The 25,553-nt window shown below is 50.3% G+C and overlaps 1 protein-coding gene across 2 annotated transcripts in view; it reads left to right on the top strand.

Moving 5' to 3' along the window:
- Positions 1 to 25,553, top strand: part of TLN1 (talin 1) — a 1,223,782-nt gene that overhangs the window by 719,280 nt on the left and 478,949 nt on the right. For both annotated transcript variants that reach the window (XM_069626724.1, XM_069626725.1), the window contains 4 exons: positions 16,803 to 16,916; positions 20,241 to 20,354; positions 20,854 to 20,988; positions 24,903 to 25,031. In XM_069626724.1, the coding sequence (XP_069482825.1) occupies positions 16,803 to 16,916; positions 20,241 to 20,354; positions 20,854 to 20,988; positions 24,903 to 25,031 (492 nt within the window). The remainder of the gene's footprint in view (positions 1 to 16,802; positions 16,917 to 20,240; positions 20,355 to 20,853; positions 20,989 to 24,902; positions 25,032 to 25,553) is intronic.

Below are 25,553 nucleotides of genomic sequence, written 5' to 3'. Positions count from 1 at the left end.
CTCTGTGTGAGACTACATAAGACTCATCTGCTTGGTATTAGGTAATGCACCTTTTGGTATAGGTCTATACCACGCAAGCTGGTAGTGTGACTGAGCAGCCAGGCCTATCTCAAGAGGGGTAAATGTGAGCTGTACATATGAAATCGGTCAATAAAAGTAGCCAAGTAACATACTCAAGGTTTCAGTTGTAAATGGTTATTTATCTTCAGTTTTCAATAAGCATTCTTTAAAAAGGCAGTTCTTTGTAACAGTTCAAATAAACTTTGGAATACTTTTCAAAATCAATAAATTAAGTGAATAATCTTTAGATATGCTGAATGCAGTTCTCCTACACCCTGAGGTGCCTTGAATTACAGGGATAGTATTTGCATTTAAATATTACACCAATATACTTTGTGGACTAAGGAAGGGTTAGGAAAGTAAAAAGGTTAGAAGAGTTTCTTAGAAAATGTCAGGGCAACTGAAGCCTCCAATGAAGTCTAGATACGCCTTTCCCAGCAGAAACACTTTCCACCTGTTAGGGAGAATTTTAATGTTGGTGCCTAATATTTCCAACCTTGGAGACCCCCAGCTCTTTTGCTGGACTTTAGGACTTTTTAATTTTAGCCCTGGAGTGAGTGGGCCCTTTTTCTCACTCCCTCATGTGTTTTGATTTCATTTGGATTGTTTTCTTTGTTGTTGGAGTCGGACAAACTCTATAAGCATCTACCTTTTTTGGATGGTGACACACGGCACCTTCAGAGCAGTGCCACTGAGATTCTTTACATTTCTCTTTAGGTTTAAGTACCTTTTCTTGTGCGAACTACTGTTCCCAAGATTAGTAAAGTATAATGGACTTTACCTACCTTTCTCTCTTTGTAGGTCCAGCACACACCATTGTATGTTGAGTGCTGGGGGTTACTTAGTAGCCCCTTTTCCTACTTGCTCATGTAACATTGTGTAGGTTACCCTCACTACTTTAAATGGCTGGTGGCAGTGGTTTAATGCTCCTACCATTGTGCTTTTCTACCACAGGCTGAATCCTCATCTGCATTGTAGCACCCATGGGTGACCATTTTCTGCCATTTTCTGTTTCAGAGGTCTTTCTTGGGCTTTACTCTGCACGCCTAGCCAGGTTCGAGCCCTTTGTTCGTTTTGCTTTTGGCGAGCTTCAGCCTCTGGCTCCAGTGTGTCTGGAAGGGCAGGAAGTGAGGGAATTTCCCAAAACTCCCTTGTCCTTTGTTTTTAGGAATGCCTGAATGCACCCAGCCCTGGTTGGCTGGCTTGCACTCCTTTCAGGACAGCCACCCTGCTGTTTGAGTAACAGGAGAGACCTGCTTAAAAGGCGAGGGTTTTGGGACTGAAGACAGTCGACCACTGGGATGAACAACCGACGAAGAAACCGTGAACAAAGCTTGCTGCATCGTCCTGGACCTTTGAAGTGCCCGTTGAAGCCCTGCTGCTGTTCTGAAGCTCCTTTTTCCGATCGACAAGAGAAGCTCTGGAAGCAACGACTTCTTCCCTTGGGTTAGTCAGACCAAGTAACCCTGAGACGAACTCCACCAGACAACCTTCCCCGACTGGCTGTACTACTTTGCTGCTGCAGGAACTGAGAGCCATGGGTTCGAGAAATCCGTAGTCGAGTGTAACGTCTGTGATTTGGTTTGAAGCTCCAGGAGTCTCCACCGGACCCTCCAGAAGCAGGACGACCAGAGCTAGAGTCCCTTCACAAGAGTGCAGGACTCAAGGAGTGCAGGAAGCCCAACTGGTGTCCAAGACTTGCAGTTGTGATGTTTACCGAGTTCTGAAACCGCGAAGAGTCCGTTGCTGCCGCCAACCTCTGAATTGCTGCCGGAGGAGTCCCGAGACATCCTACCTCTTGTACCCACGACTGAGACCCAGGAGCTGCATCGCTGCAACCGGACAGAAGCCAGCTGAACCACTCTACCAACAAAAGGTACTGTTCTGACTTGGGGTACTTACCTCCGTGTCTTTAGCTTTGCTCTTCTCAGTTGAGACTTGCAATAGCTATTTTGCTACAGTTTATTTCAGCTCTAACCTTCACAAATGTAATAGCTTCTGACCGGTATGCAGTCTTTTCCATCAATACAATTTCTATTGAATCACAGTTCATTGAAGTGTATCCATTGAAATGCATTTCCATCGAAAAGCATATTAATTGTATACATTTGATGGATTGTGATTCGATAGAACGTAACAAAGTTATGTAAATAATAAAAAGGACAAATGCAATAAAAATTGAATATTTCAATAAATGTATTCATCATAACTGTTTTTCAGTGTGTTATTATTGTATTGTTTTCCAATAACTGACCTGGTTATGTAATAGTATTTAGAATAAATAACTGTATTCTTAGTAAAAATAGAGAAATAGTAGATATATTTTTTGGACACTGGATGTCGCTGTTTTGCTCAGTTGCTTTATAGGATTCAATGTGTTTCCATGGCTTTCTATGGTACGTAAGACGTAATCGCCATTTTGTAAGTTCGCTTGCTCGGATTGGATATTTCTTCTGGCGTTCCTGTTCGCTTCCATGTTAGTGAGATTTCTCATAAATGTGCTAATTCCCTTCACCTTCGAGACCCTCAGCAACTTTGCTGGATTTTGAGGACTTGATTTGTATTACCTGGAAAGAGTCTGATCCTTTTTTTCCCACTATTTCATGACTTTTGATGTGTGTTTTACACTCGTGTTCTTTGATTATGGCGTTCTAGATAACTCCATAGGCTGCATCTTTTCATGTGTGTTACACAGCACCCTCAGTGCAGTGACAGAGGGATGTCTTTCAGACTGCCCAAAGGTTTAAATACCTTCTCTGGGATAAACTACTGTTTCCCAGAGAATGTAAAGTGAAATTGACTTTACTAGTCTTTCCAAATTCCTAGACCCAGCACACGCCATCTTACAATGGAGTGCTGAAAGGGGTTACATAGTATCCCCTGTGTCTAAATACTCATGTAGCAGTCAAATGCTACCCTTTCCTATTGAAAAGGCTAGTGGCAGTGGTTTTACAACGAACTTCCATGATTTTTCCTGACCGTGAACACCGGTAGCTAAAAATCACAGGAGCCATGTTTTTCCAGATGACGCCTTAAGCCCCTTTGTTAAACGGGTCGCGGTCTTTTTTTTCCGCTGTTTCTTTTTGTAAAGGTCCTTCTAGTGTTTGTCTCTGCGCGCCAAACCAGGTTTGGTCCCTTGGTTCGTATGCCTTTGGCGGGCTTCACGACTGAAGACCGCCTCTGGCGTCTAGTGTCTGGGGTGGGCAGGAAGTGAGGGTGGTGCCCGAAACTCCCTGTGCTTAGTCTCCTAGGAGACCCAAATGCACTCTGGCGTGATTGGTTTGATTGTCCGGCAAGTTCAGCCACCCTCCTGGGTGAGTGACAGCTAGGCTGGAAATAAGGGAGCGAACTGTTTAAAAGGCGAGTCTCTTGGACTGGAAAACAGTCAACCACTGGAACAAAAGAACCGAAGAAGAGCTGGAAGAGGACGGCTGCTGGACCGTTGGTTTGCCTAGTGAAGCCCTGCTGCAGGTCCGAATTGCCAAGTTCATCTCGACCGAGAAGCCCCTTCAAGGACGACTTCTCCCTATGAGTTGGTGGGACCAATCAACTCGTAAGCCACCTGGATACCATTCTCAAGGCTCGTTAGCATTAAACAGGGAGAAGGACACCAGCTTGTGTGCTTGAATCTACAGCTACTGGAACTAAAGTGACTCGATTTTGTTTGCGTTTTCCGATGATCCCGTGCAATGGAGGGGTCCCCCGACGTCCTCCCTCTTCTCCCCACGACTGAGGCTCAGGAACAGTGAGATCTGCAGGAACTGCCAGGAACCAACGACTTCAGCTGCATTTGTTTCTTCATACTAAGGTACTGTGCCAACCCGATTGAGAGAACGCCACTCTCGCGGTGAAGGTTTGTGAAACTTTCCCAACTTGCAGGCCTAATCAACTTGTGACTCAACATATGATTCTTTTTTGCCTAAACTACTTCTGAGAACTTTTGCAAAGACTTTACCGTTTGATACCAGAACTGCTCTTTCCTATCCAAAACACTAGCCCATTGACATTGGCATAGGCCTAGTGACTTGAGTTGAACTCTTCCGGTGAACTGAAACTATTTGCACTGTCTAACAAGTTTGTGGTCTATTCTACTTACCTTGTCCCTTTTTCTCTATTCTAAGTAACTGAACTGCCAATTGGCTCCTATTTCAGGGGAGCTCAAACTGTGTATTGGTATATAATATTAAGGGTATATAATATTAAGTTGCCTCCTTCTAGTGAAATGTTTTCTAAATGATTGTGTAATAAATCAATAAGTGTTTTACCAAGAAACCTTGAGTAGAAGTGTTTACTTGTACCACTGTGATTGAAAGTCCTCTGTGTAATTACTTGTACTGCTCACATTCACTCTTGAGATGAGCCTTGCTGCTCAGCTCTCTACCAAAAACTGTGTGGTACAGACTTATACCAAAGTTTAGTTTGGCCAACACCTGTAGTCCTAATTGTGCGTGGTAGTCCCAGAGAGTACAGCATGCAATTCTGACTAACAGTCCAAAGCTTTCTTTTTACTTTGGATTTGTTTTTTCAAATGTATTTTTTCAGCGGTTCCTGGTCGTTTTTTCTGCGGATTGGTTTTCTTCCATGACTTCATCATGGATTTTTACACTTTTTTTACTTGGATTTTTTTTGTGGGTTTTTTGGGTTCCATTTTTGGCACATGTGGATTCTTCGTGGATTTTGACTTTGCTTTCATCAGATTTATTGTGGATGTTTGGGTTCCATTTTCGGATTTCCATACAGATTTTTGGCCGGTTTTTGGGTATGTTTTTTTTTTCCATGGTTTTTGTTCCCATTTCTTGGAATTTGGATCATTTGGATATGTCATTTGCTTTGTGGATGTGTCTGCGGATGCCACTGGATTTGTTTTTTTCAGTAATTTTAACTTTTACATTGAATGCCACACTGTTCAAGTACGTTCATTTGTCTACATTTTCGAAATCTAGTATGCACTGTTTCAGCCTTTCCTCTGTACTTTTTCCTTTGTTTTTGTGTTTTCTCCTTAGATATTTTTTGTGCTATCTCTATTTCTTGATTGGATTTTTCCTTTTTCAAGTGTCTTAAAAAGCTCTACAATGACAGATTATGCGTTTGAATAACTGATTCTGTCCATTGAGCCACGTGTTAGGGAGAATTCTCAAAAATGAGCTAATTCCCTCCGCCTTAGAGACTCACAGCAACTTTGCTGGATTTTGTGGACTTGATTTTTTTAACCTGGAGAGAGTGTGACCCTTTTTCCCACTCCCTCATGTATTTTAATGTGATTTTATACACTGTTTCTTTTTGGTTATGGAGTTAACCAACTCCATAGGAATCATCTTTTACAATTGTCATACAGCACCTTCAGTGCAGTGCCACAGGGAAGTGTTCCCGATTTCCCAAGGTTTAAATACCTTTTCTGTGATCAAATACTGTTTCCCAGAGCAGTGGAGTGAAATTGACTTCATTTAGTCCTGTAAAATTCTAGACCCAGCACCCCCTATCTTACAATATAGTGCTGGAGGGGTTACTTAGTATCCCCTCTGTCTAGTTACTAATGTAGCATTTGTTACCCTTTCCTCTCAGAGTGACTGGTGACAGTGGGTTTGCAATGGACTACCATGATTTACCCTGACCGCGAACTGTTCGCAGTTCCGGTAACGTTAAATCGCGGGAGCCATATTTTTCAAAATGGTGCTGAGCCTCCTTTGTTAAAATGGTCCCCGGTCTTTTTTTTCCCATTTCTTTGTGGAAGGGTCCTTCGCAGGTTTTTCTCTGCGTGCCAAACTGGGTTTGGTCGCTTTGTTTATTCGCCTTTGGCGTGCTACAGGAGTGATACCCGCCTCTGGCTCCAGGGTGTCTGGGGTAGGCAGGAAGTGAGGGAGGTGCCCGGAGCTCTCTATGCTTAGTCTCCTAAGAGACCCAAATGCACTCTCTGGTGATTGGCTAGCTGATTGTCCGGCAAGGACAGCCAACCTGCTGGGTGAGTGACCACTAGGCTGGAATGAATGGGAGAGAACTGAATAAAAGGCGAGTCTTTTGGCTTGGAAGGCAGTCGACCACTGGATGAAGGAACCGAAGAAGAGCTTGAAGAGGACGCCTGCTGCAACTCCTGGACCGTTGGTTTGCCTGGTGAAGCCTGCTGCAGGTACGAATCGACAGGTTTGCATCGACAGAGAAGCCCTGCAAGGACGACTTCTCCCTTTTGAGTTGGTGGCACCAATCAACTCGCGAGTAAGCGACCTGGACACCCATCTCAGAGCTGAATTTCCTCAGAGTTGCTGCAGGAAACCGTAGAGCCAGGGACAGGGACACCAGATTGTGTGCGTTGCTTGTAAGCTGGCCTAAAAGATTTTGGAAGAGCCACCGGACTTCCACGAAGCAGGACTGACCAACCTGAGCCCCCTCAGCAGAGTGCGGGACCCCAGAAGCAACGACAGTCCAACTTGATAGCCAGGAACCGCGCTTATTGCTATTTTCTGTACCGCAAGGAGCTGAAACGCGAAACATCCACTGAATGTTAAGTTTGCCAGTTGCCAGTTTTGACACGGTCAGTACAGTGCAGGTGTCCCCCGACGTCCTCCCTCTTGTCACACGACTGAGGCCCAGGAACATTGAGATCTGCACAACTGCACAGGAACAGAGGTCATCAGCTGCATCTTCTCTTCTTTACCAAGGTACTGTAAAACAAGTTTAAGAGAACTTGTCTCATACTGTGGAAGTGCTTGTAACTTCTACAACTCACACGTCTGATCAGCTTGTGACCCTACATTTGATTCTTCTTTATATCAAGGACTCCTAAGAAATTATGCAAAGACTTTTCTTTTTACTTATCTGAAGTGGTGCATCCTATAAAAGGACTTTTGCCCATTGACTTTGGCTTAGCCTATTGAATTGAATGACTCTTAATTGCTATCTGAACGTATTTGCCCTGCTTATGAATATTTGTAATGTATTGTGTTCTAATAACCTTTGCCTTTCACCAGCTTTTTAAGAGTGTTCTAAATACCAACAGTAAGATATCAATGTCCCCAACACCCTTGTTTCTGAAGTCACCTGTGGTTGTAGGTTGTGTCTGTGGGCCATCCCAAAAGCGTCTTTTCTGACTCAGAAACTCAGAGTGTATAGTAGTGAAGTATATTTGTTACTATTTGTTAGGCAGAAACCTGTGCAGTTCCCTTGGGGACCACTGCAAAAGATTTAAGACTACAGGTATAGCAGTAAACCCACTTGGTAGCAGTCTACACCACCCAGATTTACCTGGTAGCTGTGGCTGAGCAGTCAGACTTCCCTCAAGAAGAGTTAGGCAGTATGTAAAGTATACACAATAGGTACTCAAATACAATAGCACAAGCAAACACTGACCAGAGCTTGGTTTCAAAAGTATAGAGTTATTTATTTATTAAACACACATAAGTTGAAATCACTCTAGCAAAATATAGTAAAAACACTTCAAACACAGTTATAATGAAAGCAGTTTCAACCCTTACTCCTATCTAGACAACTCTAGGTTAACACCACATATTTAAAACAGAGGTGAGCGCTTAACGTTAGATGACACTCTAGTAGGTTCAAGAAAGGGAAAAGAAACAGAAATGGGTTAACACACCACTCTAAGGTCCAGAACACTTGCAATAGGCTCAAAGAAGCACAAAGTCACAGGTGAGCAAAAGTCACTAGGCAGGGACCACTCTTAGAGTAGCCGGAGCGAAAATGTGCCCAAGATCACACTGTTATTAGGGATTCAAAGTCTTGCAAAGAGTTAGAAAGAGTTTTAGGGTGGCTTAGAAAGTTTAGCCAGGGTGTTCCAGGCACTCCCAGGTTCGAAAGCCGGGGGCTAAATCTACCCCGTACAGTCGGTGGCAAGGGAAGCCAGGCGGAACACGGTACCTTAAGTGGAAAGGATCCTCCAGCGGTGGCAGTTGTTCCAGGCAGTGGCAGCAAGGCTCGACGTCGGTCAGGGGAGAAGGAGTTCTCGCTGAAGAGCAGAAGAAGAGGGTCGTTGCACTGCCCGGGAAGAAACCAGCCGCGGAGTCCTCCGGTTAAAGGGTTGTACCGACTTTCGTGGTTGGGGTAAAAGTGGTGGGGTTCCAGTTGCCGGGGTGCTTGGCACTGGCAAGGCGGCCACGAGATACCTCCAGAAGCGGAAAGAAGGTGAAAACTGATTGTCCCCACCAGTCAAGGGAAGGAGCCACTCCGTTAAGAGTTCTCCTCGGTCGTCGGGAAAAGTGGTGAGACGGTTCAGCAGGGCTCCACCGGGTGGTGTCGTCGAAGCAGGTCGGCTCAGCTCTTCCCTCGTCGGATTCTTGGTCCTGTGGCGACTTCTAAAGTTCCAGTCCCCAAAGCCCTGCTTTTATGCAGCAAACCCCCATTCACCCAGCCTAGCTGTCACTCAAACATGCTAAGTGGTGAGCCGGCCGGCTCACCACTTGGGCCAATCAGGACGGAGTGCGACTTGAGTTACCAAGGTAACTCAGTCCAGGGTGCCTAAACCCCCCTCCACCCCTCCTAAGTACCCCAGACAGAGTGGCACCACTTTGGAGGGCTTCTGTGGAGAAGCCCGCCAAAAGTGGAACAAAGGGCTCCACTTTGGGTCAGAGTTACAGAGGCGAACGCCAACGCCATTTTAGAATCAGGTTTTGGCAAAAAGTCCCAACCGGAGTTATAATAATAAATATATAAACCGGCGGTATGTTTAAGGCTACCGTAAATAAATAATTAAATGTGTTAGCCTAAAACAATGGGAAATCCCATAGGGAAATATTCGCGGTCGAATATAAAAAGTAGTTTCCACTGCCACCAGCCAAAACTCGATCAGGGGGGACGGAGACGTGCCCCCTCGACTAACAGACCCTGGGGCAATCGAATCGCCCCAGCCAGTACGTCCACAATATGATGGTTTGTACTGGTTCTGTTCAGGATTCAAGACTAGCAAAGTCTTTGGTGACTTTACATGCCCTGGGAGACAGTAGTCAGTCCCAGGGTATGGAGTCTATGTTGGGGAGTCCCTAGGACACCCCTGGGTCACGGCACAGAGGGTGCTGTGTAACTCACATCACAAAAATACATGAGGCCCTATGGAGTAAAAGACCCCATAGCCCATTCAACACAAGGTTTAACCAAGAAAACACACTTCAACATGTCCAAGAGTGAGGGTAAAAGAGTCTCACTCTTGGCAGGAGAAAAAAAGAAACCCCAGAAATCCAGCAAAGCTGCTGGGGGACTCACTAGGTAGGGAAATTCAGCCTAAACAGAGAATTCTCCCTAACACTATTCTATTGCTCCCTTCTGAAGGAGGCTTTATAACTGACTGATACATGAATTGTTTATGCAAGAAACCTTGAGTGTAAGAGTTTATATGAATATCTGTAATTGTGAATCTTTGTGTAACTCCACTACAGCTCACATTTCCCCTCTTGAGAAATGCCTGGCTGCTCAACACGCTACCAAAACTGTAGTTCAAGCTTATACCAAAGGGTGGGTTGCCTATACCTGTAGTCGGAGTTGTTTGTAGTGTTCCCAGAGGGTACTGCATTCAAACTTTGCCTAACAGTTTTTAAAATGCTCTGTACATTTCCAGTATATTCGTTCGTTTACTTGCTTTTCTTTGTTATATGTGTATCCCATGAAAGCAAGTTGTTTTTTTTTATCATTTTAGAGATTACAAACACTATTCTTTCTGTCATTTTTATTGACTAGAAAATGAAAGAAAGCTATATTATAAAATAAGTTTACGGTAACAATGGTGGGTTAATATTTCGATAGTGGTACCGTTTTCATCCGAAATAAATTGCTTACCAATGGTTTTTGTGTAAGGATGTTTACTGGGGTGCTTTCTGTTATCCTTTCGATCTTTTCACCAGATAATCGGTAAACGGAAAGCAACGTTTGCATTACATGCTTACATAGGGTGCTTTACTCTTGGGCTATGTTTCCATCGAACCTCAGGACATTTTCGATGCTTAGGTTTTGATGGATATGCACTTTTAACTGTTTAAATGGTGTTTATTCGATGAAGACATGTAACCTTGTGACCCTACAGTGATTTTTCTTCAACACACTCTAACTTTTTGCAAGACTTTACCATCTAAGAAGTGCCTCAGCTCGATAGACTTTGCTCCAATTGACTTTGGCTGTCCTGGCTCAATACAGACTCTACTATTCCATTTGACTGATTCTTACTGTCCCTCATAGGTGATCATTGTGTTTCTAACTATTATTGCTGGGAAAGGTTTTTATTTATACTTCATTGAAAGATTTAAGTGCTCACATGCTCTGAGAACCTGTTTAACCTTTTTCCTTCCTGTAGCCTTTCCTTACTACCAACCTCAATCTGCAAAGTCTGGCATGGATTCACATGATCATGAATATTCCCCGTCGGGCCGAGAATCCTCGGTAATAGAAAAAAGTTTCACTTTCGTTTACAAACTGGCTTTCTCCTATAAACCAAGCACTGAGTTCTTGGTCATACTGCCCCCAGCCAATGACTACCCTCACCCTAAGCCCATCCTCTGGCAGCCATCTTCCGATTTCTACCTCACTTCCAAGTGTTGGGAGTCCTCGTGTTTCGCTCTTAGAGCTTTCTGTGTTTTTTGCGCTTTTTTGCTAGGAAAATCCTGTTTTTGTTTGATTGAGTCCTGTTTGCTCTTTCGTTTCTTCCATGGACTAACAGGGTTCAGTGTTTCGGCCTCTCATCTGCCCTCAAGGGCAGAATCATAGTGTTTCTTCTTCGAAGTTTACAGAAGGCCATCAGTCCTACACCGCACCATGTCGAAGGAGAAGGGCAGGGCTTCCCTCTTAAAGCTCTGCACCAGCTTCAGTTTGCAGAATGTTTTCATGGAGGCCAAGCATTTCCATTGCGGTTTATTGTCTTCAATTGACGCACAAGGAGGAGGATTGCAAGATCTGTTGTGGCTTTACCAAGCGCACTATGGAGGATCGACACATCAGACTGGCGGCGTGGCTCAAAGCAAAGGCCCCCCCCCATGTGGTTCACAGGGGCATGCCTCCACTGGATCCAGCCAGTCAGAGCAGGCTTCTATGTCCTTTGAGGGCTCTCCACCTGTGGGGGCCCAAGACCAGGCCAAGCACCGTTGGTCCGGTCCTTTTGGGGTCGCCGTGCAAGCGGGTTCCGGTGTCGGCCAGGGCGCGTTCATATTCTCCAGCTGCCTCGGTCTCCAGCCATCGCTCCAGCTCTTCTTCGAAGAGTCAGCTACCCCGTGGAAGCTAGGGAGAAACCGGAGAAGGCCAAGCAAGAGGTCAAGTTGGTCTAATTACCCATGAAGGCCCAGGTGATGCAGGCTAAATCGTCTGCATATATCGATCTGGTGGCGACCACCATTTTGAAGGCGAGAGGGGCTGATCCGGACCAGGGTGCCCCTGCAGCGGCCATGGTGGCTCTTCCTCCCAGGCAGGATGCTTCGACCAAACAAGCGGACCCCGGAGAAGAGGATGCCGTCCCTTAGTCCGAGGCAGACCCCTCGGGACCCAAAGGGTGGAAGAACTCCCAGGCACTCATATTTCTAATTCTGACGTAGAAGACGAGGGTTCTGTCCACACAATCCCTGAAGACGTTGGGCACGACAGCGGGAACGTCGTGGAAGAAGACATAGGTGCTGGGCCCAGCGACCCTACTCCCCAGGCACCTCCCAGAGATCTGCTGCATGACATTGTCTACTCGCCACACGCTGGTGTCGGAGATAGAGAAGAGGATGCTGGCGATACCATCACTGGCAATGACCCTGTTGAAACCGGGGCCACCACTGCTGGAGAAAAGGAAGAGGCACCCTACATCCCTGCTCTAGCTGCCAGTGCTGTCCCTGCTCCTCAACCCCCCAGTCCTCCCTAGGGATACGGGGACAGACACGGCGATGACAGATAAAGATGACGGCAGCATCTCTCTGCCTCCAAGGGCTTCTCCCCCGGACGAAGTGGGCTCCTTCCACTCAGTGATCGCCTGCACATCGAAACTCTTCCAGCTCACACCGGAGGAGACTAAGGAGGGCTTCCTGTATCAATGCCGGGAGGCGAAAAGGAAGACATTCTGGCGGTGCCTCTCCTGGACGACGTCTAGGGATGAGGGTCTGGTGCTGTTGTAAAATCCGCTTCAGCCCTGGCGAAAAGAGACTGGCTAGAAAAGAAATACTGGGGTCCAGAGTCTGCACCCAAGTGTCTGCGGTCAAAGCCATCACCGGACTCCATGGTCTTGGTGGCTGCACGGAAGAAGTAATCCAACCCGTCCTTTGCCTCCCTTCCCCTGGACAGCGAGGGGAAGAAGTTGGACGCCGTGGGTAGAGAGAGGTCATCTATTCAGTGGCGATGACTGCCAAGGCGGCAAACACTTTGGCTCTCCTGGCCAGGCATGCCCAGGAGTTATGGTACAAGATGGCCCCGATCCTGGATTCCCTCCCTGAGGGCAAACTGGTCGAGGCGATGGAGATCCTTCAGGAGGTTGAGGTGTCTTTGGACCACGCCATCACCATGGCCCTGGACATTTAGGACACTGGGTTCCGCCAGATGGGAACCAGGGTTTGCCTCCGTCATGGCTGGCTGAAGGTCGCCATCTTTAGGCAAGAGGTTCAGACGAGGGTCCTGGACATGCCATTCGACAGACTATCTTATCGGAAAGTCCATCTAATATCTTCAGGCCATCAAGACTGACACAGATGGCCCGTGCCCTGGGCACGCTGCAGCAGCACCGTCCGTCCTTTCATTCCTTGGAAGGGAAGTCGGGCAGATCTTTGAAGAGTTTCGGCAGAGGATCGTCCTCTTACGACCAGCCCTCCCATTCCATGACCCAGGAAGCCTACAATGGTCACTCCAAGGCCTTCAGAGGAGGCAGTCGTCGTCAAGGCTCCCAAGGTGGCACGCCGGCATCCAAGCAGGACTGAACCAGCCAAGACATCTGGCCCCCACCCCAGCACCCTGGTGGGAGGCCGGCTGGTGAACTTAGTCGGCGTGTTGGAAAACCTCTCCACCAATCGATTGGTGCTGGATGCTCTCGCCCACGGACACAATTTGGAGTTTCAGCGGAAGTGTCTGTGGATACCACCAGAGGCCTGGCAGGTACGACACATCCCTCAGCTCCTGCTGGAGGTTCGGGCTAGGTTAAAAACTATAATTAAAAAGGGGACGATAGAGCGGGTTATGAAGCGACTCAAGGGCTCTGGAGCTTACTCCAGATACACCGGGGCCTGGAGGCCCATTCTTGATCTGCGACGACTGAAGTACATTAAGTTCCAAACATTCCGGGTGGCCCTGTTGCAGCACGTGCTCGGCCAACTGGAGGAGGGATATTTCCTTTTGTCACTGGATCTAGAGGACGCTTACTTCCACATACCCATTCACGAAAAACACCCAAGTTACTGTGCTTGGTCGTACAGGGGAAACACAGTTCAAGGCTCTCCCCTTTGGACTAAAGTCAGCGCCCAGTGTCTTTTCGAAGTGCCTGGCTGTGGTGGAAGCCCATCTTTGCCTACAGGGAATACATGTGCACCCATACCTCGACAACTGGCTCATCTGGGCCAAGTCAAGGGACATCGTCGATCACACAGAGGACTGTCCGGCTGCTGACGGATCTGGGGTTCTCGGTGAACTATGCAAAGCCCTGTTTGACTCCATCGCAGGATGCGCTGTTCTTGGGAGGGCCAGGCTCCGCACAGTGCCCTGCCTGGCAGCCCCATCGAAAGACAGGATAGCGGCCATCTTGGGCAAGGTGCAAAGGCTGTTGGCACTGAAGATCGCCACGGTGAGGACCATCAAGTTGCTGCTCGGCATGATGTAGTTGTGTACCTGGTCAGGCTCTGTAGGTTGTGGGTGCACCCACTCCAGGAATTCCTGGATGCCTATTGGATCCAGGTGTCTAGAAGCTTCAAAGGCAGGATTGTACTCTATGTGGAGTTTTGTCGATTGATAAGGTTGTGGGGTGTGTGCTCCAACTTCGCTGGGGGCACGGACTTCCAGAGCCCCCGTACCAGGAGATGGCCACGACAGACGCTTCCCTGGAGGGCTGGGGAGCCCACACCAGAAGTCTCCATGCCAGAGGCCTGTGGCTACTGAAGGAGGAGCTCCACATCGACGTCCTGGAGCTGCAGGCAATGTTTTGGGCCTTCAAGTAATTTATTCTGCATCTCAAGGGAAAGGTGGTGCCGGTCTTCACGGACAATAGCACCACAATGTTTTACATCTGGAAGCAGGGAGGCACCAGGTCCTCAGTGCTCCCCAGGAACTGTGGCACTGGGCTTCGCCCAGGGGGTGTTTCTTCGTTTTCACCTAGTGGAAGTAGAAAACATTGTCACTGATATCAGCCGGGAGCTGCACTCTTGCCACGAGTGGGAGCTTCGGCAGGATCAAATGGGCAGCCTCTTCCTCAAGTGGAGCAGACCCCAGAATTGATCTATTGACAGTGTTGACGAACACAAGGTTCCAGAGGTTCGCCAGCAGGTTCCCCCTGCCGGAGAGCATGAGGGACGCATTTGCCTTCTCCTTCACGTGGGGAGGCCTGTTCGTGTACGCGTTGCCTCTACTACTATGAGTCATCAGTCAACTCAGATGGTGTCAGTGCAGGAAGATCCTTGTTGCACCAGCGTGGCTGAGGCAGATTTGGTACCCGGACTTTCTCAGCATGTCAGCGGCACCTCCAGTGGTCACGGATCTTCTCGCCAGGGAAGGATGCACAATCCTGCACAATGGCCCAGGATCGCTGAACCTGAAAGCCTGACTCCTGCAGCGTTAGTTTGGTGGGTACGAGCTGCCGGTGGACTGCAGGCAGGTCCTTGCCAGAGCGTCATCGATTCTGAAGTGCTCCAGGCACAAATGGAAGCATTTCATGATTTGGTGCTGGTCACAGAAGATTACCCTCTCAGGGTCCCGGCCCCCCACCTCCCTACCCCAAGTCCGTCCGTACTTGTTGTCGTTGGCTAAGTCGGGGCTGGCCCACGCCTCCATCAAAGTGCAGTCTTCTCTATGGTCTCACTGTCTAGTGAAGGAGTTCATTAAAGAACTGTTCCGATCGTTCCTGCCAGTGAAGGCACCTTCCTCGAAGTGGGAACTCAGCGTGGTGCTGACTAGGTTCATGGGGGGCCCCATTCGAGCCTATGCATCAATCTCCTCTCAAGTTCCTTTCTTGGAAGACAGCTTTCCTTGTGGCCATCACCTGTGCCAGGAGAGTGGGTGGGATCCATGCCCTGTCCTGTAAGCGGCCCTATTTAACTTTACACAAGTTGAGGGTGGTGCTGCCGACGCACCCCTCCTTCATGCCCAAGTTTCCATTGGAATTTCATCTCCACAAACCGTTCGGGTTACCTGTGTTTTTACAAACACCTCTGTCGCTGGCTGAAAGGACTTTGCACTCGCTGGATGTAGCTAGAGCGCTGAAGTTTTGTGGCCCGCACGAAGAGTTTCCGTAAAACCTCTCCACTCTTCGTGAACTTTGGATTTGTGAACCATGGGAAGGCCCTGTCCAATGCTTCCATGTCCAGGTGTCTCTCCGGCTGTATCACCCACTGTCACCAGTTGGCAAACCAACTGCTGCCTGGCCGTCCGAGAGCCCATTCTACGAGAGCGATTGCTGCTACGACGGTGTTCCTGTCTGGTGTGCCTTTGTTGGACATCTGCAGGGCTGCTACGTGGAGGTAGACGCACACCTTCATGAAATTCTACTGCGTCAACAGAGATTCCAGGGAGGAGTCCAGAGTTGGCCAAGCAGTACTACGCAACCTGATCGCCTGAAGGTGAGCCTGGTGAGGAGGTAAGAGATGCTTAGGTTGAGCCTTGCCACCTTCCCTGGTTGTGCATGTGTGTACTGCTATGTATTCTTTATTCATAAGCATGTGAATCCATGCCAGACCCCATGCTGGAGCAGGAACAAGTTACTTACCAGTAAGTTGTTCTGCAGCATCAGTCTGCCATGGATTCACATGCAAACCGTTCCGCCTACCCCTCTGCGGTGCTTCTTGGTCCTACTGCCACTTTACGTGCTACCAAACCTGAAGATGGCTGTCAGAGGAGGGGCTTAGGTAGAGGGCAGTCATTGGCTTGGGGCAGTATGAACCAGAGCTCAGTGATTGATTGTTAGGAAAAAGACAGTTTGGAAATGAAACAAACTGATTTTTTCTTTACCGAGGATTCCTGGCCCAACGACATGGAATATTCATGAGCATGTGAATCCATGCCAGACCCCATGCTGGAGAACAGTTACAGGAAAGTAACTGTTGGAAGAATTGTCAAAAATATGCTAATTCCCTTCACCTTAGAGACCCCCCAGCAACTTTGCTGGATTGAGGACTTGATTTTTTTTTACTTGGAGAGAGTGTGACCCTTTTTCCCACTCATTTATTTTGATGTGGGTTTTACTTGTGTTGTCTTGGTTGTGGAGTTTAACCAACTCCATAAGCATCATATTTTACAACTGTGTCCCACAGCACCCTCAGTGCAGTGACACAGGGATCCCTTTCAGGCTTTCCCAAAGTTTAACTACCTTCTCTGGGATAAACTACTGTGGGGAGAGAGGGTATTTTATAATGAGCCACTCGGATAGCTTCTCGTGAGCGCTCGTGGGAAAGGTTGTAGGGGTGAAGAGGGCGGTGGTAGTGGAGCCCTTGGCAGCATACCCAGCACTTTGCAGAATCTTGATCTGAGGGGCGGGGGTGTAGCCACGAAGACCTAAACAGTAACATGCGAGCACAGGGTGCATTAGCATTCCATAAGCCCATTGCGCCCGAGGATGTTCTAGGTCTCCTAATGTCCTGTGTTGGTTTCCTCCGCAGCATGCAGCCAAGCAGGCAGCGGCCTCTGCCACCCAGACCATCGCTGCGGCGCAGCAGGCAGCCTCGTCCAACAAGAACCCCGCCGCCCAGCAGCAACTGGTGCAGAGCTGCAAGGTAAGAGCTGGCAGCCGTGGGCATCCCAGGGTCTGGAAAGCTGTGTCTGCACTCGAGCTAGTGGGGGGGGGGAACTCTACCTGGCCTTGCCTGGCTAAATTGCACTATTGTGTGCCTCCCACTTGCACCCTGCTGAGAATAGCCTTGACAACTCTCCTCTGCTACCTTATTTGGGTTTGGCTAACCTCGCAGAGTTCCCTGTTCACTATAACTAGGGTGGCCCCCTAAAATCTGTCCACCAGGTCATCTTAACACAGGGTGGAGCTGGGAGTGCCCTACAAATCATTGCTTGTGAAAGATTGTGAGAGGTTATTTCCAAAAGAGGCGAAGGGGAGCTTAGAAGTAGCCAATGGAAGAGCGATGACCAACGGGTCGTAGAAGAGTAGTAGGCTGGTGGTTGGAGGAGTGAAGAAAGGTCCCAAAGGGGTGAAGGGGAAAGAAGCCTAGATATGGTTATGGCTGAGCATAGAAAGGAAGAGTGGTGCTCAGGAGTGAAGAAAGTCCCGAGCTGTCACAGAAGGTGGGGGGAGAGGAGAGCCATTTGGAGAGCAGCGACTCTAGTGCCCGAGAGGAGATCGGTGGTAGTGGGAAGGAAGCGTGTCAAGTACATCAAGAGGATGTTTGGGAAATTATCGAAAGCTGTTAAAAGCTCGAGGTGGAGGAGCCCACAGACATTCTCAACAAGTAAAGGGGGAAGGCTAGAGGCGCAGAGCGAGGTGTGCACGCGTAATGCCATAGACCCCCATTTGGGCAGAGAAGGCACACCAAGAAGCAAAGAGAGGCTTGCAAGATATTGGTGGCAAATGGGAAGGAACTCGGAGAGATGCCAGGAAGAGTTCTGATACCCAGACCTTGGGTGCTAGGAAATGGACAGTCCAAGGGAAACAGGAGACCCCTCTGCTGGTACCAGATCTCCAGAAGCCGGCACTAGATGCCCTTCTGGCCTAGACTAGCCCGTAGTCCGCAGATTGGCGTGCCGGTGATCATTCTGAAGAAAGGTCTGAAATGCCCTAAAACACGAGAGTGACCCCGGGAAACCAGCAACATTGCACTCTGTGGATACCCGCTCCAACATGGGCCATGGGGTAGGAAGTTGTTTCTCTGAAGAGACCCCGTTTCTTTGGACCACTTACAGTAACTCTTTGGTGTGCTGAGGGGTGGGGAGACGCTTTGGTGGTGTGCTGGCGGGGTGGGGAGACTCTTTGGTGGTGTGCTGAGGGGTGGGGAGACGCTTTGGTGGTGTGCTGGCGGGGTGGGGAGACTCTTTGGTGGTGTGCTGAGGGGTGGGGAAACGCTTTGTTGGTGTGCTGGCGGGGTGGGGAGACTCTTTGGTGGTGTGCTGGCGGGGTGGGGAGGCTCTTTGGTGGTGTGCTGGCGGGGCAGGGAGGCTCTTTGGTGGTGTGCTGGCGGGGCGGCTCTGGTGGTGTGCTGGCAGGGCGGGGAGGCTCTGGTGGTGTGCTGGCGGGGCGGGGAGGCTCTGGTGGTGTGCTGGCGGGGCGGGGAGGCTCTGGTGGTGTGCTGGCGGGGCGGGGAGGCTCTGGTGGTGTGCTGGCGGGGCGGGGAGGCTCTGGTGGTGTGCTGGCGGGGCGGGGAGGCTCTGGTGGTGTGCTGGCGGGGCGGCTCGGCTCTGGTGGTGTGCTGGCGGGGCGGCTCGGCTCTGGTGGTGTGCTGGCGGGGCGGCTCGGCTCTGGTGGTGTGCTGGCGGGGCGGCTCGGCTCTGGTGGTGTGCTGGCGGGGCGGCGAGGCTCTGGTGGTGTGCTGGCGGGGAGGCGAGGCTCTGGTGGTGTGCTGGCGGGGAGGCGAGGCTCTGGTGGTGTGCTGGCGGGGCAGCTCGGCTCTGGTGGTGTGCTGGCGGGGTGGGGAGACTCTTTGGTGGTGTGCTGGCGGGGTGGGGAGACTCTTTGGTGGTGTGCTGGCGGGGTGGGGAGACTCTTTGGTGGTGTGTTGAGGGGTGGGGAGACGCTTTGGTGGTGTGCTGGCGGGGTGGGGAGGCTCTTTGGTGGTGTGCTGGCGGGGTGGGGAGGCTCTTTGGTGGTGTGCTGGCGGGGGAGAGGCTGGTGGTGTGATGGCGGGGCGGGGGAGAGACTGGTGGTGTGCTGGCGGGGCGGGGAGGCTCTGGTGGTGTGCTGAGGGGCGGGGAGGCTCTTTGGTGGTGTGCTGAGGGGCGGGGAGGCTCTTTGGTGGTGTGCTGGCGGGGAGGCTCTTTGGTGGTGTGCTGGCGGGGCGGGGAGGGTCTTTGGTGGTGTGCTGGCGGGGCGGCTCTTTGGTGGTGTGCTGGCGGGGGAGAGACTGGTGGTGTGCTGGCGGGGAGCCTCTTTGGTGGTGTGCTGGCGGGGCGGGGAGGGTCTTTGGTGGTGTGCTGGCGGGGCGGCTCTTTGGTGGTGTGCTGGCGGGGAGGCGAGGCTCTGGTGGTGTGCTGGCGGGGCGGCGAGGCTCTGGTGGTGTGCTGGCGGGGCGGCGAGGCTCTGGTGGTGTGCTGGCGGGGCGGCGAGGCTCTGGTGGTGTGCTGAGGGGCGGGGAGGCTCTTTGATGGTGTGCTGAGGGGCGGGGAGGCTCTTTGGTGGTGTGCTGGCGGGGAGGCTCTTTGGTGGTGTGCTGGCGGGGCGGGGAGGGTCTTTGGTGGTGTGCTGGCGGGGCGGGGAGGCTCTTTGGTGGTGTGCTGGCGGGGGAGAGACTGGTGGTGTGCTGGCGGGGCGGGGGAGAGACTGGTGGTGTGCTGGCGGGGCGGGGGAGAGACTGGTGGTGTGCTGGCGGGGAGGCTCTGGTGGTGTGCTGGCGGGGAGGCGAGGCTCTGGTGGTGTGCTGGCGGGGCGGCGAGGCTCTGGTGGTGTGCTGGCGGGGCGGCGAGGCTCTGGTGGTGTGCTGGCGGGGAGGCGAGGCTCTGGTGGTGTGCTGGCAGGGCGGCGAGGCTCTGGTGGTGTGCTGGCGGGGCGGCGAGGCTCTGGTGGTGTGCTGAGGGGCGGGGAGGCTCTTTGGTGGTGTGCTGGCGGGGAGGGGAGGGTCTTTGGTGGTGTGCTGGCGGGGCGGGGAGGCTCTTTGGTGGTGTGCTGGCGGGGGAGAGACTGGTGGTGTGCTGGCGGGGCGGGGAAGAGACTGGTGGTGTGCTGGCGGGGCGGCTCTTTGGTGGTGTGCTGGCGGGGAGGCTCTGGTGGTGTGCTGGCGGGGAGGCGAGGCTCTGGTGGTGTGCTGGCGGGGAGGCGAGGCTCTGGTGGTGTGCTGGCGGGGAGGCGAGGCTCTGGTGGTGTGCTGGCGGGGCGGCTCGGCTCTTTGGTGGTGTGCGGCGGGGCGGGGATACGTTGCTGATCTGCCCTTTGTTCTTTGCAGGTTGTGGCGGATCAGATTCCGATGCTGGTGCAGGGCGTGCGAGGGAGCCAGTCCCAGCCAGATAGCCCCAGCGCCCAGCTGGCTCTCATCAGCGCCAGCCAGAAATTCCTGCAGGTATGGTGTACTGTAATGGGGGTTCCATGCAGGGGACCCTCATTTCCTGTCGGACATTTGAAAGGTGGTCGATTTGAATAAGTAAATCCTATTGGCTAATCTGCAGCTATACACACCGGTAGAACCTCAAGATTTCCGTCCAGCTTTTCCTTGTATGCGTGAAAGACAAGTGTGTTCATACACAGTGGTTCATCGCCACCTAGAGGCCTTACTGGAAATTAAAGATGTATCAATATTACTTTCCCCTATTTTACTTTGTTGAAAAAGATGCATTGTAAATGTTTATGCATTGTATCTGAGTGGATCGTTAACTCAAAATAACTAAAACAAAAATATACTATATCATTTGTGTTATGCATTTGAAATTCACTTAAAAAACGTCCTTGTGCCGTACCACACATTATAGCCCCTCAAACAGAGCCAATAGCGCTACTCGCTTAAGACCTTTGAAGCTAAATAATGTAGCGTAACTTTGCTTCTCCCCCATCTTGTTTTCCAGCCAGGTGGGAAAATGGTGGCTGCTGGTAAAGCTACAGTACCCACCATCACGGACCAAGCTTCTGCCATGCAGCTTAGCCAGTGCACCAAGAACCTCGCTGCGGCCCTGGCAGAGCTGCGCACTGCAGCGCAGAAGGTAGGCTGCTGGCTGAGTGATGTGGAATCTTAGGCGGGGGGCGCGGGCAAGGACCTAGCAGCCCAAGGGCATCTAGGCGCTGTTGCATGACTTTGTCTTAGTTACATAGGGATACTTGGCTCTTGGTTACAGTGAGCATGATACAGTTCCAGTGAGAGGTACACAAATAGTCAGACTGGAGAAAGCAGTATTCATAGGACAAAGGTGGTCAGGTGAACAGCAAGGTTTTGATTAACTTTCTGAAGGCTAAGTGTGATTCGACATTTCTGATCTTGGGGTGGGGGGAGCAAGGCGTTCCAATGTGTCGTTGCCCAAATAGGGTAACTAGATCCTCCTGCACGTATGCACTCTCCTTGTTTTAGGACAGGATATCCTATTAGTGTAGGCCATTCTTGTGGGTCTGGTAGGAACAGGCTTGACCACTCTTTGAGCCAGGTACAGAGTTGCCTGGTTCTGGACACATTTGTGCGTTGGGGCGAGAGCTTTGAAGACTATCCTCTCTTTAATGAGTAGCCAGTGAACTTGTTTGCTGGTTTCAGATATGCCAGTGGCTGCCCTAAGGGCATTATTCTGGACTGTCTGGAGTTTAGTAAGGTTTTTGATGGACGTCCCCAGAAAGAGGGCATTGCAATAGTCTAACCTAGATCCAATTATTGCTCTTGCATTGGTAAAACAGTTTTGTTCAGAAAGAAAAGGTCTGGCTACGTTGATCAGTCTGGAGTGGTAGGCCGAGGTTGATGCGATGGCATTGGCCTGCCTGCCTGTTTATAGAAAGGACAGAGTCCAGGTAGACCCCCAGGGTCTTTACAGCTTGTGATACTGGGATTGACGAGTGGTCAATTGTAAAGGAGCTGTATTGTTTGTCCAGTTTCCCCGAGGGTGGCAGGAGATCTAATTAGCAGAAGCTTGGTTTTGTCACCGTTGAGGCATAACCAGTTTTCTGCCATCCAAGTTTGGATAGTGGAATATATGGACTCGAGGGTAGCCATATCGGCTTCATAGTCACCCGTAAGGGGGATGAGGACCTGCTTATCATCCGCATAGTTGGTGTGTGATGGCCAAGCCGTCCAGGATGAGGAACAGTGGCCTGGTAAACAGGTTGTACAGGGTGGGCGAGATGCAAGAGCCCTGTGGGACGCTGCATTCAATGAAGCTTGGGTGGGCACAGGCTGAGTCAGAAAAGACTTACTCTTTCTAGGAGAAACAAGGTGATCCAAGCAATGGCCGTTGGGGAGAAATTGGCGACGGTGGCGAGTTGGTGACAATGGGTATTGTGATCCACCAAATCAAACGCTGCGGACAAATCGAGGAGCAGGAGGAGGGCGGGTTTGCCCGAGTCTCTGAAATCGTCCATATGATTTTTTTAAGTCTAGAAGCGCAGTTTTGGTGCCTTGGAATCCCGACTGTCTGAGGCCAAGCAAGTATGGCAGAGGTCTGAAAACTGTGGGGGGCGCCCGCATGGGGGGTGGGGGAGAGGCGTGAGTTCCCAGTCTAATATTTAGACTTTTTTTAAAACTGGAGGAAATGGGCAGGGCGGCTCGCAGGGTCGGACTGGGGCATAAAACTTTCTGGCGCACCAATGAAAGTGTCCCACAGTTGCAAATGGCAATTCATTCCTTTAGTGACACTGTTTGAATAGCACCAAAGGGGGTGTTCTTTGTTAAAATGTAAGCAAATAGTGATATTTAAGGAATATTTATTCAGCAACAATGGTCGAAACTACTAGCTGCATAGTGAAGTAACTCATCGAACTGGCCCACATTGGCCACAAAAGTTGGCCCATTTAGACCAACAAAACTGGCCCACACTTGCATTTTGTATATTTGGTTCGAGCATTGCCCTATAGGCCAGTCTGAGCCTGGCGGCTTATCCATAAGGGGCAAGCAGTGTCGACCCAGTGGCCCCCTCACCCATTATGGAGCCACCGGGGAGCCAGCCCAGTGAAACACTGAGCACTCCCTTAGCTGCTTTCTCCAGCTGAGCGAGTGCTCCTGGGCTGGCTGAACTGTCAAAGGGAAACAATACCCCAGCCGCACATGATCACTGAGCCATGCAAGGCTGAGGGTGTTTTGCTTCGCAAGCATTGCATAGCTCATTGGAAATGCTGGCTGGGGAACTGCATGTCTGTATGTGCAAGGGGGGGATCTCCTGCGCCGCCTCGGCACATCTGGACCGAGCAGCCTGGAGCGTGGTGGAGCAAAGTGCTTGTGTGAAGGCGTTAGTCCATGGAGCTGGTTTTGGCGATTCGGGAAGGGGGAGGGTTGTGCAACAAAGGCATTTTTAAAATGCCTTTGTTGCACAATTCCCCCACCCACCTGCCAAAATCAGCTCTCCTACTGAGGTGCTATGGGGCCCATGGGGACAGGTTTTTTTTTTTTTTTGGGCTGGACATCTATCATAGATGTCCAGTCAAAAAGACCATGCTTTCCCCCAGGGCCCCCCAGCACCTTGCATACACACATAATCATGTTGATGGTGTTAGGCATTGTGGTGCCCAGGGGACAGGGGTGGTATCTTTTTACTGGACATCTGTCAGATGTCCAGTTCAAAAAATATCATGGCTGCCACCTTGGTCCCCCAGCGCCAACTGCAAACTAGCTTTTTGCCCATTTATTTTTTTAAGTATGCTCTAAAAATCATTATTTTAACCCATTATTTTCAAAATAATTCACGGTGGTAAAAGCCACCGAGCCCCCCCCCCCCCTTGATTGTTCCGGGCTCCCTCGCTGCGCTCAGGCGCTATGGCATATCTGGGGGAAATGTTTATTCCCATCCACTTAAACACGTCTCCATCTGCCACTAGCCCTGGGACTGTGCTGGGAGCAGGGTGGTGGGGAGCCCAGGGACTATGTGGGAGCAGGATGGGCGGGAGCCATGGAATAGTGTTGGGAGAATGGTGGGGAGAGCCCAGGGTCTGTGGTGGGATGTGGAGAGCTGAGGCACTGGGTAGGAGTGGGGATGAAGGAGCCCAGAGACTGTGATGGGAGCAGGTGGGGGAGCACACGGAATATACTGGTAGTAGGGTGCAGTGGCAGCGCGCAATCGTTCATAGCCATTTGGATTTACTGTCCATTTGGCATTTTTGGGGGGGTGAGGGGCCCGGCCTGCCCACATTCTGCTTGGTGGAGGTGTGGGGGTGTGGGGGTTAGTGGGGGGCTCAGGCTTAAAAGTTTGAAGACCACTGGTGTATGGCTATGCACTGGGCGTCTTGCCATCTGTGAAGAATGTGCTTTGAGTGGTGTCCGCTCTTGGAGCTGCCCTTTTAAATAGTAAGGATGAGTGTAAATGCAGGCTGGTTACCCTCGTGTGTGTTGAAAAAGATGCCTACTAAATACTCCTGGCCTTTCCATCCAGCGCTAGCACGGGCAGTGGGCGAAATTTGGTAGATTTTCAATTGTAGGTTAGCAGATGTTCTCAGTTAGGTTGGAATAGACCTCTCAAGCTTTCACCCCTGCAGTGGAGAAGGCCACTTGCTTCTATCCTCAATGTCTAATATTTTGAGTATTTAGGTCACATACAGGGAGTTGCTGTACCTGAGCTCATTTTCAAACGCTGGTCCAACATTGTGAACACGCCTTTGGTAGATGCAGGACTTAACCGATTAATGTATATATCAATAGTAAAGTTTTTCTCCCAGCTTTCAGGCAGCTTTGCTAGAAGTGATGTTTGAGGCACACAGGAAATATTTCTGGGTCGGATGAGAATGTGCTGATGTATGATGATTTGGGCTGTGGTTAGTTAATATCCATTGCAACGCTACCCACTTGTTTCATGTTGAGGGGGGATAGCTCAGGGGCAACACGTTTATCTTGGAAGCAAGACAATGCAGCACAGGTCCGAATCCCGAGCCCCGCTTGGAAACCAATCTCTGGTATTAAGCATGTTATAAATCAATTATGTCCTGTCTTTTGTAGGCCCAAGAGGCTTGCGGTCCTCTGGAGATTGACTATGCCCTGAACCTGATCCGTAGCCTAGAGCAAGACCTCCAGGAAGCCAAGTCTGCAGCAAGAGAGGGCAAGCTGAACCCGCTGCCTGGTGAGACGGTGAGTACCTACCCTGTGCTTGTGCAATATAGAGCCTTTGAGCATGAGGAGTACATACATGCCCACACTAGGTAAGTGAGACACCCTTGGCAGAACATTGAGGACTGTCTGAAGAAAGTGAGGCCATGCAAGATCATTGGCCTTCACATTGACTACCATACACAATTGCTGAGGGGATGTACATACATACATACATAGACAGTCTCTGCTTGGCCCGTAGAGAGGCGTGTGAGTTTGATTCCGGGGATGCTATGGGATGTGCGGCTGGGAGGCAGTATGAGGGAATGTCTACATTAGTTCTACACCTGCTAATTGTGTAGTAAATCCTGCTGTATATGGTGGGCTATTTCTATTCTGAGTAAAGAAGACCAGTGTGTGTTCTTATTATAGCTGAATTACATTATTGCAGTACTGTTGGCCCACTTTGTGGCTCTGCTACATTTCTTTTTGATGGAAGTGCACTTCTCACTACAACGCTTTTATGATGTGCTGCCACACAGCAGGGGTACTTTTTAAACACCC

Source organism: Ambystoma mexicanum, chromosome 6p, assembly GCF_040938575.1.
Source record: "Ambystoma mexicanum isolate Mex_15411 chromosome 6p, UKY_AmexF1_1, whole genome shotgun sequence".
NCBI lineage: Eukaryota > Metazoa > Chordata > Amphibia > Caudata > Ambystomatidae > Ambystoma > Ambystoma mexicanum.
This window is presented reverse-complemented; position numbering and strand designations above follow the sequence as displayed.